This window comes from Drosophila persimilis, unplaced genomic scaffold (assembly GCF_003286085.1).
Source record: "Drosophila persimilis strain 14011-0111.01,24,50 unplaced genomic scaffold, DperRS2 tig00000000-arrow-pilon, whole genome shotgun sequence".
Classification (NCBI taxonomy): domain Eukaryota; kingdom Metazoa; phylum Arthropoda; class Insecta; order Diptera; family Drosophilidae; genus Drosophila; species Drosophila persimilis.
This window is the reverse complement of record NW_020825288.1, coordinates 5,893,929-5,911,962: the sequence shown is the minus strand read 5'-3', so window position 1 is coordinate 5,911,962 and position 18,034 is coordinate 5,893,929. Positions and strand designations below refer to the sequence as shown.

At 45.4% G+C, this 18,034-nt stretch overlaps 1 protein-coding gene across 1 annotated transcript; it reads right to left on the bottom strand.

The window, feature by feature from the left end:
• Positions 1 to 11,761: 11,761 nt before the first annotated feature.
• Positions 11,762 to 14,544, bottom strand: LOC6598792 (nose resistant to fluoxetine protein 6). Its single transcript, XM_002023867.2, has 9 exons — positions 14,253 to 14,544; positions 13,827 to 14,196; positions 13,697 to 13,770; positions 13,441 to 13,640; positions 13,266 to 13,378; positions 12,982 to 13,198; positions 12,748 to 12,920; positions 12,236 to 12,695; positions 11,762 to 12,173 (listed from the first exon to the last, which is right to left on the bottom strand). The coding sequence occupies exons 1-9, from the start codon at positions 14,536 to 14,538 to the stop codon at positions 11,859 to 11,861; spliced, it is 2,208 nt and encodes a 735-aa protein (XP_002023903.1). The 5' UTR covers positions 14,539 to 14,544; the 3' UTR covers positions 11,762 to 11,858.
• Between the last annotated feature and the right edge of the window lie 3,490 nt (positions 14,545 to 18,034).

Below are 18,034 nucleotides of genomic sequence, written 5' to 3'. Positions count from 1 at the left end.
CGATCCCATTCCGCACTTGGCCGGAATTGGACAGTGGCAGTGGCAGGGCTTTAATTGTTAGCAGGGTTCTGTTCTTCAAGGTCTAGGAAATGCTTAGAGCAGAAAACTTGGATATAACCCATTCATAGAGAGTATTGATATTGATAATTTGTTAACAAATTTGAACCTAACCATCTGTCGCATACTTTCCCGAGCCACTGTCGCCGAACATACGGCGATTATCACCAGAAGCTTCTCATTCTGCTGTTTATTCTTATGGCGATGGCAATGGCGATGGCGATGGCGATGGCGTCTGCTGCTCATCTCCATGCTGCTGCCCGTCAGCCAAATGGCTTTATTAAATCCCCATTTCTGCGACGCGCAGCTTCGCTTAATTATATTATGCTCGTACAAACACACTCAGCCTGACACAGCAAACATTTACATGGGCAGTCGTCGGATGGGGGAGCATTTCCTACCCCCCGTCACACAGTTTGTGGCATATAAACACCCGCTTCCGGTGCGGGGACACTCTGAACAGCGCCATTTTGATTAATTTGATAAATTCATTATGCGCAGACCATATTGGCCTGGTTGCCTCTTGGCCCTGGGATGTGATACCGATGCCCCCGCCTTCCCCTTTTTGTTTGCATTCCCCTGGCTGGTGGCGGATGCCTGGTTCTTGTCCTTTTCCCTGACTCACAGACACTGGGCAAGCTGTGCACTTTGTGTGCTGTCCTGTCCTGTTCAGCCAGGACCTCTTCATGTTGAGAGTTTCTGTTTGCTGGACTTCCTGGTGCTGGCTGGGGTTCAATGTACCCAAATGTGACATAACAAGGCAGTTTTGTGACACATTTGGCTTAAAAATGAGACTTTAACGATGCTGAAATTGGTTTGAATTGGCCAGCAGTGGAGCTGGGTCTCCATTGGCCATTTGGCAGGGCATAATTGTTTTCAAAGTTTTCAGTTGGTCGAGTAGAAAGACAAATGAATCGTTGCAAAACTTTAGTTGAGTGCTGTGCTGTGCCGTGCTGTGGTCCAGGCATCCCATGGCCATGGGTACTCGATGGAAAGGGGGGGACTGTGCACTCACAGCCCAGCCACAACAACTGCTGCCACAAACATGCGCCGCCTGCATGTAAATCTGAAAACGGTTTATGGTTACGGCCGGAATCCACAGCAGACCGTCTGCTTACATGAGTGTCGTGCGGCCATTTGATGGATAACTTGTGGCCTGTCTGTGGGGGCGTATCCGCCACATCTGCATATTCCATATATTCTATGTACTATATAGATGCCAATACATACATATATTTGGTATAATTTTCCGGCTGAGATTTGAATAAGGTTCAAAGCTCTCGGTGATAATGGAAATTGTGTGCGAGTGAGAGTGGATCTGGCATGTGTGTGGCAGTATGGCAGAAGTGTAACGCTTTTTATGGTATTTAAGATTGAACGAAATTTATTGCTGACACCCTAATAAAATTAACATTGAAATGGCAATTTGAGGCAGCAATAAGAATCAGCAGTGGCATCAGTAGACGCAGCATCAGCAACAACGGACCGAGGACCGAGGACCGAGTCGAGGCAAGTTGTCACACTCTCGCACGCATATCTAATCAATTTATCGTTCAATAATAGTCAACTCGGGGGAAATACTCGTATGTATGGCATGGGGCGGCATGGGGCAGGGGCATGGAGCGGGGGGGCTGTGTGCCGTCTCATCCACTTTGACAAATCGCTAAGCTAGCTGCAACAACAAAATACTTCTAGAAGTAAGCGGAGCAAAATTAAAGCCCAGCCGCCAAATTGATTTCGAACATTTTGGCAGGCCATCGGACTCGTCTCCTCAGCTCCTTTAATCGCTCATACACTTTCGGTTTATAGCCCAGGATACTCTCCCCCTCAAAGAAGGGGCAGCCTCATCCGGGACGGGACTGTGGCTCTGACTGTGGCTGTGGCTTTTTGCCGGGGGTGCCACTCGCTTAATAAATTGAAATGACTTCGTAATTGTGTTTGTGACTCTGGCTAAATTAATCTAACTAGTTCGCATGCCGCCGCAGCACTCGTGTGGAACCACTGGCAAATCCCCAACAAAGGCTACAGCTATAGCGACTCCACTCTCCGGACAAAAGGCGAACAAAGCGCCGTAAAACCAAAAGCTTGTTTTTCAATTGCAGCCCAGCCACCGAAAGTGGTTCGTCCCTCGTCCCTCTGCGGTTGCGGTGGTGGCTGGGGTGGAAAATTGCTTTTGGGCAAAAATCCTCGGAGCCCAATTGACATGTCGATGTCCCACGGTCATGTCCCTGTAATTGACCAATGAATGGCAATTAAGTAAGTCTGGAGTAGCAGTTATACTTGTTGTCCCTCTTGGCCAGATTAATCCGCTGCCATTGAGTTGAAGTGGAGTTGGGAAAACTCTGCACAGACTGGGATAGGAATTTAAATGAAAAGTGCCCAATGATTCGCTATGCTACTCGTATTTTTAAATTACAGTTTCATGCCTCAGATTCCAGAGCCTGGAGGCCTGAAGCCTGGACAAGTTCCAGTCAGCCTTTAGCTTCGCTCCGCAATGCGGCATCCGTTGCAAGTCAAGTCAAGGATGTTTGCCCTGCTCCCGACTCCATTGTCCCTGCCATCCTCTCTTATTTATGCGACTGCGAAGAGCTCTGTCTCGCTCTGTTTGCCTGCTCCTCCTCCTGCACTCCGAGTACGGGGAAAAACACAACGGGCGCGGACTAAACGCTCAAACAATGGCCATAGATCTCTGCTATATCTGTATCTATATCTTTATGGGTGTGTGGCTTTGTGTGCGTGTGGTATGTGCCCGATTGTTGCTGTTGCGAATGGGTTGGTCGTTCAACTAATGTTTTTGTAAAGCTAGCATTCTTTATCGGAGAACAGAAGGAGAACAGAATGCGCGCCCGATGTTTTAAACGCCTTCTTCAAGTTGCTCATTCGCCACGGATGAATGTAATTTTATACTTTTCCTCTGAGCTTGTTGCTGCTGTCTGTGGGCCACACAGTGGCAGTGCTAAGCAGTGTCCCGGCTTTGATAAGGCACTGGCCAAGGAAGGCGTTTTATCGCTGGAAGAGATGCCGCTGGCCGGGAAACTCTGCAGCTGCTGTCAGACGACTGACTGTTGTCCGTCCTTTGGTTTTGTTTGCTTATTTGCTTGCCCTGGGAATTCAAACAGCACACAAACAGAACGGACAGACTGCCTGGTGGACAGGGACAGTCGGAGGGCCATATAGCACAGATAGCACTGGCTATTGTTTTACGATTTCGTGTATGTTGTTAATAGAACCGAAAGAGAAGCTCAACTTTAGGATACCCTACTACTAGGTTGGGTATTTGCTTTGATTAGTCATGATAGATATTCTCCCGATCCTGCATGAAGGCCACAGAAGCGACTGTGTTAAACCTCTCCCTTTGGCCAAGGAATATTCCATCGTTTACCCTTGGGCTAGTTTCCCACAAGTCCGCAGTCCACAGTCCGCGCTAAAGACACTTTAATTGCTTCGATATGAGTGAAAATATACGAGCATGGTGTGGATGCCATTTGTGTCTTTGTGGGTATCATGTGGCATTTGAATATGGACCACTAATGCGTATTTAACATTTGGCTGACCTTGACAGTTATCGCATTTCGCACATGCCCCAGCAGGGAATGGCTTTCGGTTCGATTCTCGGTTGGTGTCAAGGGAGAAATGCAATAAGGCACACATGTGAAATACCGATTCTGTTGGGCGTGAGCTGCAGTGGAAGGTGTTGGCTTTGGTATGCGCTGGGACGTCGTCCTTGGCACGACTTTGTCCCCTGTCATTTCCGGTGCGCATATTGAAAAATGGCCCTCGCCGCACTTCCGCTGGCATTATTGAGCAGTGCGTGGCAGGGCGTCGTTAACTTGGCCCCCACTCTCACTCGCATCCTGCCTGCGAGTGGCTGTTAAACAAACTTGGGCGTTCCCTAAAACGCGTTTGACATTCCCGCAACGCTGGGCCTGCACTCGTCCTGCACTTGCTTTGCGTTTCATTTAATTTGTCATCGCGGTGGCTACAAGCTACAGGCAAACGCCCCCCCCGTTGGAGGCGTGTCCCACTGCTGACGTCAGCTTGGAGGATAATTCACTTGAACCTCTCGAAGAGTGACGGATGGGGCGTGGGCGTGGTCGTGCCACTGGCATCAAGGGTGTCCCATCTAAGTGCTCCTCACGGATTAGCAATGAGCTGTCACCGGACGGTCTAATGACAGAGTGTGACGTTGGGGATGGGAAACTGCATCCCGTTGAGCCACTGCTGATGGCGGATGAGCGATAAGCTGGAAGACAACGATGCCGCCCGTTCAAGTGCCGAGTGCCACGACCAGGTTCAAGTGCCGTGCCAGCAATTGTCGCCTTTTATTGGCTGCAATTTTTATGAGTTGGCTGCATAGTTAGCCACGAGCATGGCTGGCTTTCACTTTTGGCCATGCCAATCATTTTACGACCCAGAGTTCACTGACACCGAGGCCCCACACCACCCACCACCCACCGCCTCACCACCGTCCCATCCAGTGGCTTAATATGCAAACACAACATTGTAATGACCGCAGGACACAAATGGAAATGGAAGCGTACACGGTTGGTACTTTTTTCCCGCTTTCCCGCATTCGGTTTTTTGGTTTTGGCCATGTTTTTACGGCTTTGCCGGCCACGAGTCGTCGCCGTCGTCCAAGTGCGTAATGAAAAATGTATTTATTGTGGTATAAAAATATTTATCAGTAAATTAAACACCAACATACTCTGCTCTGGATCTAGGCAGCTCTCTGGGAGACGTTTACAGCATCCCCAGCATTCGCACTGCAGATTGCATGATGAAACTCAAGAACGTTGACAATCAGCCAAGAGTCAGAGACAGAGACAGAGACCGGGCTGGACGGGCCCTGGCACTAAATTTGGACTGCCAGAGGCCTCAGACCAGGTCTTGTGAGGCAAATAAAAGGAGCAACACTCAGCGGGAACGACAAAAATTCAACTTTTTATACCCTAATCATTACGAAAATGACAGATGAAAAACGTTCATCCATAATGAGTTGGGACTGGACGCCGACTAAAATACCTCTGGAGTTGAGCATGTAATTATATATATCGCGATCGACTCCCTTCCCGTAAGATATTCATACCCAGTATTATTCACTTTCCGCTTTGTTATCAATGAATAAGCCAGAAAAACACGTTAATGTTCACTCGAATCCATACCCATACCGATCCAAGAGATACATACATGACGTTCACCGAATTGTTATGAGCAGCCGCTTTTATACAGCGGCAATAAAAAATCCAGCTCAATATATCCCAATGCAGCCTATATGGGGCAAGGGTATGTCCCGAGACATACATACGAGTATATTTATTGTACATTTATGGTTTGAATCTAATATGGCAGTGCGTACGGAAGTTTGGGCTCCCCGAAATGCGTCAAACTCTATCAAATAAAATGCAATACAATGAGATCTACTATCTATGGTCGCTATACGAATATGTTCTTTTGAAGATTAGTGTCTGTTAACAGGGAAGCAGTAGCATTCTGGCTGGTTTGTGTTTGGTTTTCAATTAAGGAGCCGTCTGCCTGCAAATTAGAATTGCAAATGAAACTGGCAATTTATATGCGAGTATCTGAACAAACAGAGCAGCAGTCGCACCGCTCGGTTGTCGAAAATAAACGGAGATGAGTAAGCTGGAAGCTGGAGGCTGGTGCACTGAAGCGAGGCCAAGACGAAACGCAATCCGGAAATGGCACCAAAGTGCGGGGAACAAGTGGCCAAGGGATGGAGGCGAAATTTTTCAATTTTGATGCGCCCAAAAACCATTTGAAAGTAATGATGAAGAAAGTTGTTACTTAGCGTGTGGCTCATTTGTCAAGGATTGTCGAGGATTGGCAGTGGGCCTGGGACTGGGATCCAGAACGGGTTATTATCTAAATGACTCATACAAAATGGGCATATGGGCTAAGCTAAGCGTGGGAGAGACGTGAAAAATAGACAGGCAGTTTATTTAGAGCGTCTTCTGGAAATTTCCCTACTTATTTGCTATAATTTGTGGGAATTGATTGATTTTTGATGGCTAGCCTATAGGCCACCAAGCAGCTGGCTGCCCCCAAATCAATATACATGAATAAATGAACTATAAATGCTTGTGTGGTGCTCGGTACTTAGTTGATTCCGGCCATAAGCAGCCCATCTATGTGTACAATGTGCGCATCAGGTACTGTTCTAGAAGTGGCCAAAACAATGGCGTTTAATTGGCCTATTGACTGGCAACAGTTTCCTTTCGGTTTGGGAGGAGACTTTGGTGCTAATTGTTTGCTTAAGCGTAGTCGAGTATAAATAGAACCTAATGAGGGGACTTGGGAAAACACTGTCCTCCTGGCCATATGGCAGCCTTTTGCATGGCAAATGAAGCGTTTTCTTTCGGATTTTCCCGCCAAACAAATGGCTGTCATATCTTCAAGGACTGGCAAGGATACTGCACTGATGAGGTATCATTTCTCTTCCCCTAAACTTTTCCCATTCACCGACTGTTCCCCTCTGTCATTTATCAGCTAGGTTTCAGTTGTGGCACAGAGTTAATAACCCATTTGTTGGCTGATCTTGAAGTCATGACTCCCGGGCATACAAATGGGCAATAAGACCTATCATAAACACCACACTCACGTGCAGCCCCACACACTAGAAGGGAGAGAGCGAGAGACATATGCGCCGGGGCGTAAAAAAACGCTAAGAAAACGCACGGAAGGCAAGACCGTCATGCCTGGCAGCAAACATTTGACTTCTAATTAAGCCCCACAAAAGATTCCACTCACCCCCGCCAGAAGCGAAGCACTCTCCCAGGCAGTCCTCCCCGCAAGACGATGATTAAGCGCCCACGTACGGAGCACTATGGGGGGGAGGGAAGGTGTCAGGGCCAGGCCACCTCCTACTCGGCCTTCATTCGGAATGCGCGTGCTAATCAAATTGGGTCTAGTCTCTGTCTGCGCCGCTGTCTATGGCCCGGTGCGACTTGGTCTTTGGGGCAAGGAAATGGAATTCGGGCGCTGCTCTTGGGCTTGTTTATCAGCCGTCTGCGTCTAATGTGTAAGTGTGCCAAAACTGATTGCATAATTATGCAAATGCTCTCTCTCTCCAGCACAATATACGTCTAATGAATTACTCAGACTCTGACGCTGACTCAGACGGGAGCACTTTGTTGCCAAAAGATAGCCCAAGGAAGGCTCTTACTCCTTGGGCCTTGGGCCTGACTGAAGTGTAAAGAAAGGCTGTCTGGGGGGGGGACTGACTTGGGTGAGTGTGAGTATGGTCTTTCATGTCGTTAATGATTATACAATAATTTGTTATTGTAGCGCTGCGCCATTGTGCTGGTAATTACATTCGACAGCGGTGCCGGGGCCGGGATTAATCGAATTAGAATCGAATCCACGAGCAAGTCGAACGATCTGCCGGACAATAAACAGGCGACTGTCAGCTGCAGGACTCCGTTGACAGTAAATTAAACACGCATTAGGAATGTAAGGCCCGTTCGAGTTGCACGTGCCCCACAGCCCTTTCGGCAATTCATAATCGTAAAACGTAATCGCTTGCCTCATTTTTGCTTTGGTCTTTTGTTTGCTTCTCGAACTATAAAGAAAACACACCCCGCCAAAAGTTCTATCGAAAATTTGGCCATAAAAAGAATTAGCACACGGCGGAGAAAAAAGTAAAAGTAAAAATAAAAAGTACAAAAATTGTAGCTAAATAAATACAGGGCACATTAAAGAAATACATACATCGACAATCATCAATAGTTTTTGGGTTAAACCAACGATGCGTATGCACTGGACCCCACCCACTGGACTGCGACCCCCCGTGCCAAAAAGGCCTAAATGTGGCCCACCTTTTATTTGCATAGCGATCCCACAGTCGAGTTAAATTTTGAAAAGAAATTCGCGATGAGAATATGTGTCTGGCTGCTGCTGCTCTTGATTGTTTTTGTGAGTCAGAAAGCGAGCGAGCGAGCGGACATTTCTTATTCAGGCGGCGTCCAGGCGACTGCAGACGCGATCGCGATTGTCGTCCCACAGAAAAGAAACCACAAATCGAAAGGCGCCACACGCACGCATCAGGCAAATCAAACGGACGGTGCCTCAGTCACTCACACTGGGGCAGGCCACGTCTGCGACGTGGTTTGCCGCACACTTTTCCTCTGCTTTTCCTGTTTTCTTTGGCCTGGTCTTCTCCACTCCAGCAGTGCGATGCGCACTCGTAATTAGGCGAATCATGCCGTAAAAAATAAGACTATGCCAAAAGACGAGCGACAAGCAGATAGAGATACAAAGACGGCCGCATAAATCACCATCAACCATTCATATAAATAAAGACATTTTTGATTTGGAACTTTGCCTGCGGCCTGCCGACTGCAGACTGGGATGGCTGACCAAAATAGCGAGGCGAGGCGAAGCCCAATCAACTTGTGATGCATGCCGATAAATTCGTAAAATGAAATGCCGGCCTCCTCGGCGTATACGCAATAAATTTTCATATTCCTCGTGCCGCTCGCTCTCTTATCCGATTTCCCCCCACCAGTTGAGTGGATTGAAAGATGGACAATGGCTGGTCTTCGGGCTGATTCGGCTCGAATCCTATCTATGACGTTGCATGCTCACGAAGGGTATTAAATATGTTTGGCATTAAATTTGCGCGGCAATTCCGATTGTAAACAACGTGCCCGAAAAGCGCGAACAGATGTTGCATTTGTTTAATGAGCCGTTGCTGGGTGGGTGGCTGGCTATAGGGTGTTGGGAATGTGTTCTTAAGCAAATAAAGCCTTATATTTATATAACTTTTTCGTTTATTACTGGACGCCAGAAGCCAGAGTCTGGAGTATGCGTGTATATGGAGATGTGGCCAGCGAATTGAGTTCGAAAAGTGTGTGACAATGCTCAGAAGTTCGAGTGCGTCACAAGGTCGCCTATGAGGCGTGATAAGACCCCAAGCAGGGCAGGGCTGGGAGCCATCGCCACAGTTTTTCGAGTGGAGACAACAGCTCGAAACAATTCAAGTTGAGATGATGACGATCCGATCGCTTCATTATGATTTAAATACGAGTAACGTAATGCTGATGAAGATGAAGATGATGATGATGACTAGACATTCGCATAGGCTTAGTAGTGGTGGTGGCATTAATTTGTCAATGTTTAGGTTTCGAAATCAATATTATCAACAAAATAAACATTATTAATAATGATGCCAGAGCACTGCTCGGCGCAGAGAGAGGAGATACAGGGACAGAACCATGGAAACGCGTATGCAAATGCCGGCAGTTTGGCAGGTCTGGGTTTCTCGATCAAAATATAATGTGACGACTGGCTATATGGCAGAGGTGTGCTTTATAAATACTCCAAATTAATAGCACTTTGATTTGTTTGAATAGAATTTGCTTTGAAATCATTGTAGAATGTTTATGGCGTGCTCTGCACGAGTTCTATTCAATAATAAACAACTCATTCACTTTGTTTACGCATAGCAAGTGGAATGAAACATATAAGCATATAGATCTTACCTATAAAGAGACTCAATATATATATCTGACGATCGAAGAGAAGGAGACCTATGCGAGAGCTGCTCTCAGTGTGGAACTGTTCTGTCTGCCCCGCGAATGCATGCGGCGGCGGCAAGTGCATTAATTTCCGATGTCAAACTTCACGGCAACACTTAACGAAATACTTTTTATGTTTCGCATGTAATTAAAAGCATTAACACGACGACCACGACAACCGCAGCCAGCTGACAGTGGCGTTGACATTAATGGCAGCCAGCCCCGAAGTGCAGGCGGCCAGAAATCGGACCTACAAAGACGATGGACCGCGCTGACACAGTGGGCATGGGATTTTTTGGATTGAGATTGAAGATGCACCTGTCACTAGCAAGAATATTGCCCGGCGGCTTCTACTCGATTTTCACAGTGACTTGCGATGCGTTACTCTCGTTTGGGCCACGGCCAAGTCAAGTGATCCAGCCAACCGCTCGACGGCAAGTTTTCCCAAAGACTAACAACACAGTTTTCTAGCAAACAATTTTCATACGCCGCGTTTGCCGGCACCGCCAACGACACAACAACACAGCCAACTGAGTGCGTTTAAGCTTTCGAAAGCTAGCCGCTAAGCTTTTCCACGCGGGCTTTATTTTACTCTCACTCTCACTCTCGCCTGTGTGCCCGACACGCGTCACGTCACGCGTCACTTTGGCGCGCAAATCATTCGGCAGAGCTTTTGTGAATGAAACTCTAATCAGAAACAAAACGCTCGTAAATTGGTCATTGTATTGTGATTCGTTGTGGAGTGAGTAGAGCTGGTGCAGGGAGGGGAATGGCGAAACTTGAATGAAATGCGCGTAAAAGCTCGCTTGCATTGAGCGGAAATATAGGGTGACGTGACTGTAAAATGGAGTATTGGATCTGTACGTCATCTGTTATTCGAAAAGCAGATTTAATGAATTATCTAAAATTCGATCATTCACTAGTTGAATGCAGGTTTAGTTTTTGTGTTTAAGGCATCATAGTAAAAGGAATATTTCTTTGAGACTTAATCACTTTATTTTAAATCTACGATTACTGATTTTTAGTATAGAATTTGTTATATTAAACATTTCTTGTGTTCTCCCTTCGATATTAATATGTTTTCTCCTTCAATACTTAAAACGTGCATGAAGAACCATAATCTGGAACCAAACAAAAACAAATTAAATATGAACAACAGCTGGCCAAACGTCTGTAACTGGATTATGACAATCATTTCCTTATATAAATAATCTGGATCATTTGCATTGAGGGAGGTAATATATGTACATGCATAATTGCAGGAGCGTGGATCTGGCAAAATTGTATCTTCATACGAAAGCCGCTGCTTCTGTCGCTGTACTTGAAATATGGCTTCAAAAACACGCTTTTTTAAGGATTTCTTAAACTCCGATCAGCACACGTTTCCATGGTAAGTACATTAAAAAACAGCGTGAAGTCTTGAAAACATTTTCGGACGTTGACCAAAAGTCCTACGAATTAGCACACTTGAATTCAATCGAATAACTAACAATCTTATCACAATGGACACAAAAAATATGGGGCAGTTCCGCTGCTTACCTGGAAAAATTTTAAATATAATGAACAATCAACATACATTGAAATTTCGGGATTTCCCAGCCTCTAGATGGTACTATATCAAACAGTTCGAGCTTGCGTGTTATTTAAGTGATTGCTTCTACTGCATCGTAGTCATGAGAGCTTGGAAAAATATTCCACTTCTTGTGGGGTGTTATATGGTTTCAACGTCGTTGGAGTTTTCTTTATATTTTATAAAATACACAGCTATCAGTGTAGTTATCTGCCAGCTGGAGCCTTTTGGTGGTGGCATCTCAAGTGCCAATGTTCTCTAAAATCTTAAAGATAGCGCCTATACCACTTTTCATGTATTATTTAATAGTATTCAATGATCACTAAATCGCGATAGCATGTACTTAAGTATACATGAAGCACCTGGAGCAGAATAGTCACTAGTCACATTGGCAAGGAGTCACATGTGTACTACTATGTGACTACGCCAGACGCTCAAATTCCGCTTTCCCTAGATCGTCAAGTGCCATTTATGGTCTGTTACTATCAGACCACACACAATCAATTTCCTAAGAATACAACTGTTATCCTCGTACATTGATTTTCTGTCAAACGACAGACGATTTCTGGAATTTGATTGGCAGGTCTTTACCAGACATTTCTACTTTTAAAATTATATTTAATGGAACTAAATATTTACAAAATATAAGTTAATAAATCGGATTAAACCGCTTTAGTCTGTTACATCACTTCATTATTCTATCTACTGGTAGCATCTATATCTTTTCCATCGTTTGCCTCCAGTTCAGTCTTACTTTCCAATGGAGGTGCTGACGGTGAATCTTCTCTTTCTTTGGTTTGAATCGGTTCTGGAGCTGACGTTTGATTCTCAGCATCATTAACCGACTGATTAGCGTTTGGATCAGTCTCAGCAAGGGGCAGTTTTGGTGTAGGAGGTGCCCTACGATTCGGCAGAATCAGACTCTCCAATCCGCCACAAGGAGCTTCGATTAAAATGTACATAATGTACGCCATGAGCACAGAGAATCCAAAGTCCTGCCAGAACCGCAGCATCTGAAGAAGGGGGTGAAATCCGGGTATACTCAAAGGGCTCCCAGCAAGGGCTAAGCACTTACCACATCGTAGTCGGAGAAGTAGGTGTTTACCCGAGTGCGTCCAGCGTTTAGGTTCTCGATGAACAAGTGCCACATGTAGATACAGAAGGACAGCTTGGACAGCGGCTGCCACAAGGGCGCGGAGAGGAACGAATTGGCCAATCCACCGTATCCTTGCATGCAGGCAAAAACGACCCAGCTCAGGCCCAGAGGCCAAGCAATCCGGGAGAGCGACACGTAAAACGCTTCACTCAAAATGGTCAGAGTCCTGAGCTTGGGAAAGCCATACGGGTACATGGCAAAGATACAGGTAGAGAGCAATGCCAGGCAGGTGATCCAGCCGAGCCATACAGTGGCCCGACTGAGCTTAATCGACTTTCCCCGGATAGTGTGCAGGTAGTACCCGAAGAGGAAACCGACAAGCCAGCCTGATGTTCGATTGTGTGTCTTTTGGGAGAGACCTATATCCCCCCCCGACAATCTGAAGAGTACAGAGATTAGTCTTAGACTTCGTCACGATTTTAAGCACTTACAGGGAGTTGTCGTTGATCACCATTATGCTGAAGAGGTAAGCGGCTAGCAAGAGGGTTAAAAGTAGGACAACGGCGGCACCTTTCTTGCCCCACTTGTAGACAATAATCAGGAGCAACGGAGCGATGATATAGAGCTGCATATCGATGGCCAAATACCATGTTTGGGCGAGGCACTTTATACATTAAAAAAATAGCGATTAGTCGAGGCAAATATGTGGATTCTGAACGCCTTACGATCCTGTCAGCGGCATAGTTCTGTATGTAGAGAAGAGTCCAGAACCAATTTGTATTACAGCTTTTATAATAATCAAAGTTCCAGGTGCCGTACAGTGGGCCATCGGCCATTAATGGCAGGACTTTCAGATAGACGAGAATGGCCACTGCCACGATGGGAGTGAGTCGTAGATACCGATGAAGATACATCAACGGTATGTTCAGCTTTCCCTTGGCTCTGCAATGAAGGATGTAATGCAATGTTAAGATCTACATATACACAACAAGAGGGATCTTGAACCTACTTTTCCATAGAGCGCAAGGCAACCATTGAGACGAGCATTCCACTTATAAAGAAAAAAGTGTCCACCGCGAAAACGCCCTCATATATTACGTACATAAAAGGCGTCTTGGCCCACTGGGAATCGGTCAGAAAAGAGTTAGCAACGCGAGCAATCTCACCTATTCAGAAGGACTTACCGTATACACATCGAGTAAATTGATAACCGGCATTGTGATCGCTATAATGTAATCATGGCCGAAGCACACCCAGATCAAGGACATGCCGCGCATGCCGTGCAGGCAATGGACAACATTCGGGTTGGAGTTATTTGAGATACGGAAGAGTCCCCGGGAATTGAAGCGTGCTGAGAAGACCCTTATAGTGGCAGGGAGTTTCTCTGCAATAAATATAGTAGAGAGTTTCCATTGAACAGCCTCGAACTGAAAGACTTACTTTGATCCTCGCAAAGGAAGTAGTCGTAGAGCGTTGAAAGGACTACCACTGCTCCGAATACCGACAAAAGAATACTGAAAGAGGGATTAACCATTCACTTTCTATGAGGCAAGGAAGATTCTTTGCTTACATGGTAAATATTGTGAGTCCATCGTAGGACTCTCGCTCGGCAGTCTTGCAAGTGCTTGCCTTCACAAGACTGACGTCTGCGTCCAGCTCCACTCCAATTAGCTGCTTAAAAAGTCGTTGCAGCAGAGTGTCCATGTGAGTGGCCGAGCAGGAGGCGGGAAAGCAGACAGCTGTCTGTACATTCATCATTCCGGTGGGACCCACATTTCCCAACAACTGCTGGAGGGGTAAATTGGCCAGGCAGTACTGTCCCATCAGATAGTTGCTGGCGGAGGTGGCCTGCTGGATGTTAACGCACTCGTCGTAGTGCCCCAGATCCCTGAAGTGGCCAACGAGAATTCCCGCTGGCACCGATCCCCACGAATCAATCACTGTGGAGTGAATCCAGAGATTAGTTAGCCATACAGGAGATCAGTCGTCAACTCACTTCTGTATGCCCAAAGACTGCCGGAAAGCAGGCCGGCGGTCACCTGGGCGAACTCCGCATAGCATTTGAGATCCTGCGCAGTAGGCAGCCTTGAGTCAGGCACCAGGTCAGACGGAGTTATATTCCGATAGAAGCTGATGAACTCCTCCGACAAGTGACGGAGCTTGACCATACGCTCGTACTCCTGCACATCCATTTCCACGCCCTTGTGTAGCTCCACATCCCAGTTGCTGGCCTTGGCCTTGGCCAGAGCACATATAAACAGCAGTAGTGTAAGTCTTACCATATCTCCTAGTGTCAGACTAGCGAATAATTGGAGTGCGGACTACCGCGAACCTTTTTATAACCGATCGTTGGCATAGGCTTAGATGTCTCGCGTGCTCGGTGATAAGGATTCATGATAAGTATATGGGTGCTTGATTGGCCCAGTACGACTCTCCAGCCTAGCCGAATTTCCGAATTTCCAGTAGACCAAATCAATTTCAAGGAATTTAAATCTACTTCTGTATATGTAAGGGCGATCGAAATCTTACCCTGTAGTGTTTTGTTTATAATTTGGGACCCAATGGGACTGCTCGGTGCACCAGATAGTCTATGGTTCTTTAGAAATTCACTCCCGCACTTCCAGATGTGGAGCACAGTCATTGTTAAGTTGAATATCAATAATAAATTAGCTAAGATTATCGCTTGGGAAATTCCCCAGCAACAGCAAAGAGTCCAAGAGTCGCCATGAGTAAGTTCAAATCGTCAACGAAGGGTGATTAGACTTCACCAAGTGTTTGGAGTGAGGCCCCAAGGCAATCAGGTGGAGAATAAGTTGAATACACTTATTATCTAATATTCTAATAGAGGCGGGGATAGATTGGCCCCAGGTGCTACAATTACCTGCTGATAGTTCGCTGTAGCAAGTTAATTTGATATTTTTTCAATTACTATATTAACATTTTACGGCATTTGCATAGCAAGCGATACTAGTAGTCGCCTGCGTTGGGCCGTCTCCACAACCACGCCCAACTTCTAATATATGGTTATACATATGGGAGGATAGTTTATTGGATCACATATTTCAATTAGAAGTGCCACTTCAGAGGAGCGATACCTGGCACTTCCGTAAGCACAGCCACGAGATGCTTGACAAGCCATTGTTCAAGCTGAGGATTGTCTGGAGGATTGGCTATGATCTTGACATGCCTGTCTACTCTACGAAAAAGTGTCACTGTCATTGCCATGTCCAACATGACGTATACGCCAGAAGCGAAACTAATCGAAAAAGGCGAAACAACAGAACACAACAGAGACAGCGAAATCGATCAGCCAAATATGAAAACAATTAACAATCAGCGACATTCGTGTTTGATTCGACAAATACTCGCCCGCCAGCAGCAGCTGTTAACAGTAAATCTTCCCGCGTCAACTTGTTCAGGGAAATACTTGCCTCGTCGGGTCAAAAACAAGTTCCAGTGCCCCCACGTCAGAAGCGTGCCTCAGAAAACACACACACTCTGATCGAAACAGCAGAGACAGTTTCGTAGAATTATCCCCGCCACTTGGCGGCAGATGCGTCATGCTTTCTCTTTGGGGAAGTCCGGATGTTGGCGCTCACCGACAGGCAGAGAGAGAGGCCGACTAGCCGGTTCCAAAGATGCCTCCTCACCGCCGCTGACGTTGAGCTCTGGAAACGTGACTTAGGTGCGAGATAATCCGATCCGAAATGAGCTGCTCTGACCCCAGCTGGCTTGAGATCTCAATCTTTGCATTAGCATAGACACCTATGTATGAGCATGTGGACGGCATGGGGGAGCAGTGTGTTGGCGGTTCGAGTTCTTAATTGCTCGAGATTGATTGGGCGCACCTTGTTCTGACAATTAGCTCGTGTCTATTGGAATCAATTAGATTTCGATAGTTTGGTAATTAACCGTTCTTTCGGATCATTTTTTAACGCATCAACCTAAAGAATCCGGCTATAGAAATGCCTTAACTTATTTTGGCCGAAATGATTCAGAGAGTTAAAAACAAAATCACATTTGTTCGAAATACTCTGACCCAAATCTCGTGGGGGGAATCCTTTGTATCGCACAGCCAAAGATCCCCTAAGATGATCTTATAATGAGTATGCTGAACACGATCTTCAATTGCTGTACTGAAACAATCGACGGAAGGAAGTACTCGTACTCGTACTCGTACTTGTACGTTTTATGGACTGCAATGCTGACAATTTCGCAGGAAAGTCGGTGATTTTTATGGGCAATCAACGGTGAATACCAGTATGTTTGAAGTTGTTTAAGTGCCGCCAATTATTTTGTTAAATCGACTTATAATATTGCCGTAATTAATGTTTAAATGTCCATGCTGTGACTTAATTAATACACGAATAAATGTACTAGAATGATATACAACCAATTAATTGGTCAAGTTAGCTATAGTATATTAAATATGAAATTATAACAGATTTGCATTCGCAAGTCCCCGCTCGGACTTACAGTGTTATAATCAATATTAATTTAGCTCGTAGGATGCATTGGAATTCATAAATTCAAATTGATAACTTATGGCATTTGCAATTCAACACAGCTGTCATGTTTGCTCCTATTCAAATCAGATATTCGTACAATGGATATACATTTGATTATTCTTTCTACACAATATACGATAATGATTACGATGATGATGATGGCAATCCACAAGTCCAGGTCTCAACCCGCATAGCTTGTTTTTTGATTGGTTGACTTGGTTTCTTGGTGCAAGAACACCCAATAATTATTAATAAATATGGGTACAATTATTTTTGGTGAAATGTTGCTTTTAAATTTCCGTAAACAACATGTGTTGTATTGTCTTCATATCAGACGAGTATCAATCGAACAAATCTGAGCCGCAGCTTAGCCTTGTCAGATGACAAAGATACAAACATAGATACATATATGTATTTATGTATTTATGTAGTATGGGTTGCACTTCGGAAAGATCTAGGTAATAATAAGTAGTAGTTATGAATAAATTATTTTACTAGGATTCCCATTCTAACGTAACATAAAAACGGTAGTCACTTTTTTATTGAACAATGATTGCTTTGAAAAGTCAGGAGATCGGCGCCTCAGCCAAATGCTTTAACTGCAAATTTTCACACCGCCTCCGTAATGGGAATAAATCATGACTATTGGAATATGTTAGCATTCTAAAAGTAGAATAAACTAAAAGTCAGTGCAGTACCGCTCACATATGGATAAGTCTGACAAGTACAGCATCGATCTACAAATTGCACAAGACCCGATCCGATGTACCCAGCAGCTCTGATCTCCGGCGGTAATTGAAAATCGATTATTTAATTGCGTTTCTACTTTCGCACGATTCGAAATTCTGAAACAATCATAAACCGCAGTCCGTCTTGGCAGAGAGCCAGAGATAGAGAGGGACGAGACTCCCAGCATGGTCAGTCGTAAATTTGACTGTTTCAAAACTTACAACACGAAACCTTCACAGTCAAGTTCAAATGCATAATTAAGCTGGAAAGGCAGCTCTCGGGCTAGAATAGTACAAATTTGATAACTGTAAGGCTGAAGGACAAATCGATTTGAATACGGAGGGGATAAATCACTTTCTAGTTTGCTGAAATCTAGCATTGATCGCACTTTCATCGCCCAAACCCCACTACCACCACCTGCAAGCTGTGTGTCATAGAAATTTAGTTCGATTCTAAAGTGCCTAGGGATTTCCAAGCGTCTACTAAGCAGAAAAAACCTTTTAATGAGCCCCCGATCAAACTATGACTGCTCCCGAGGTGG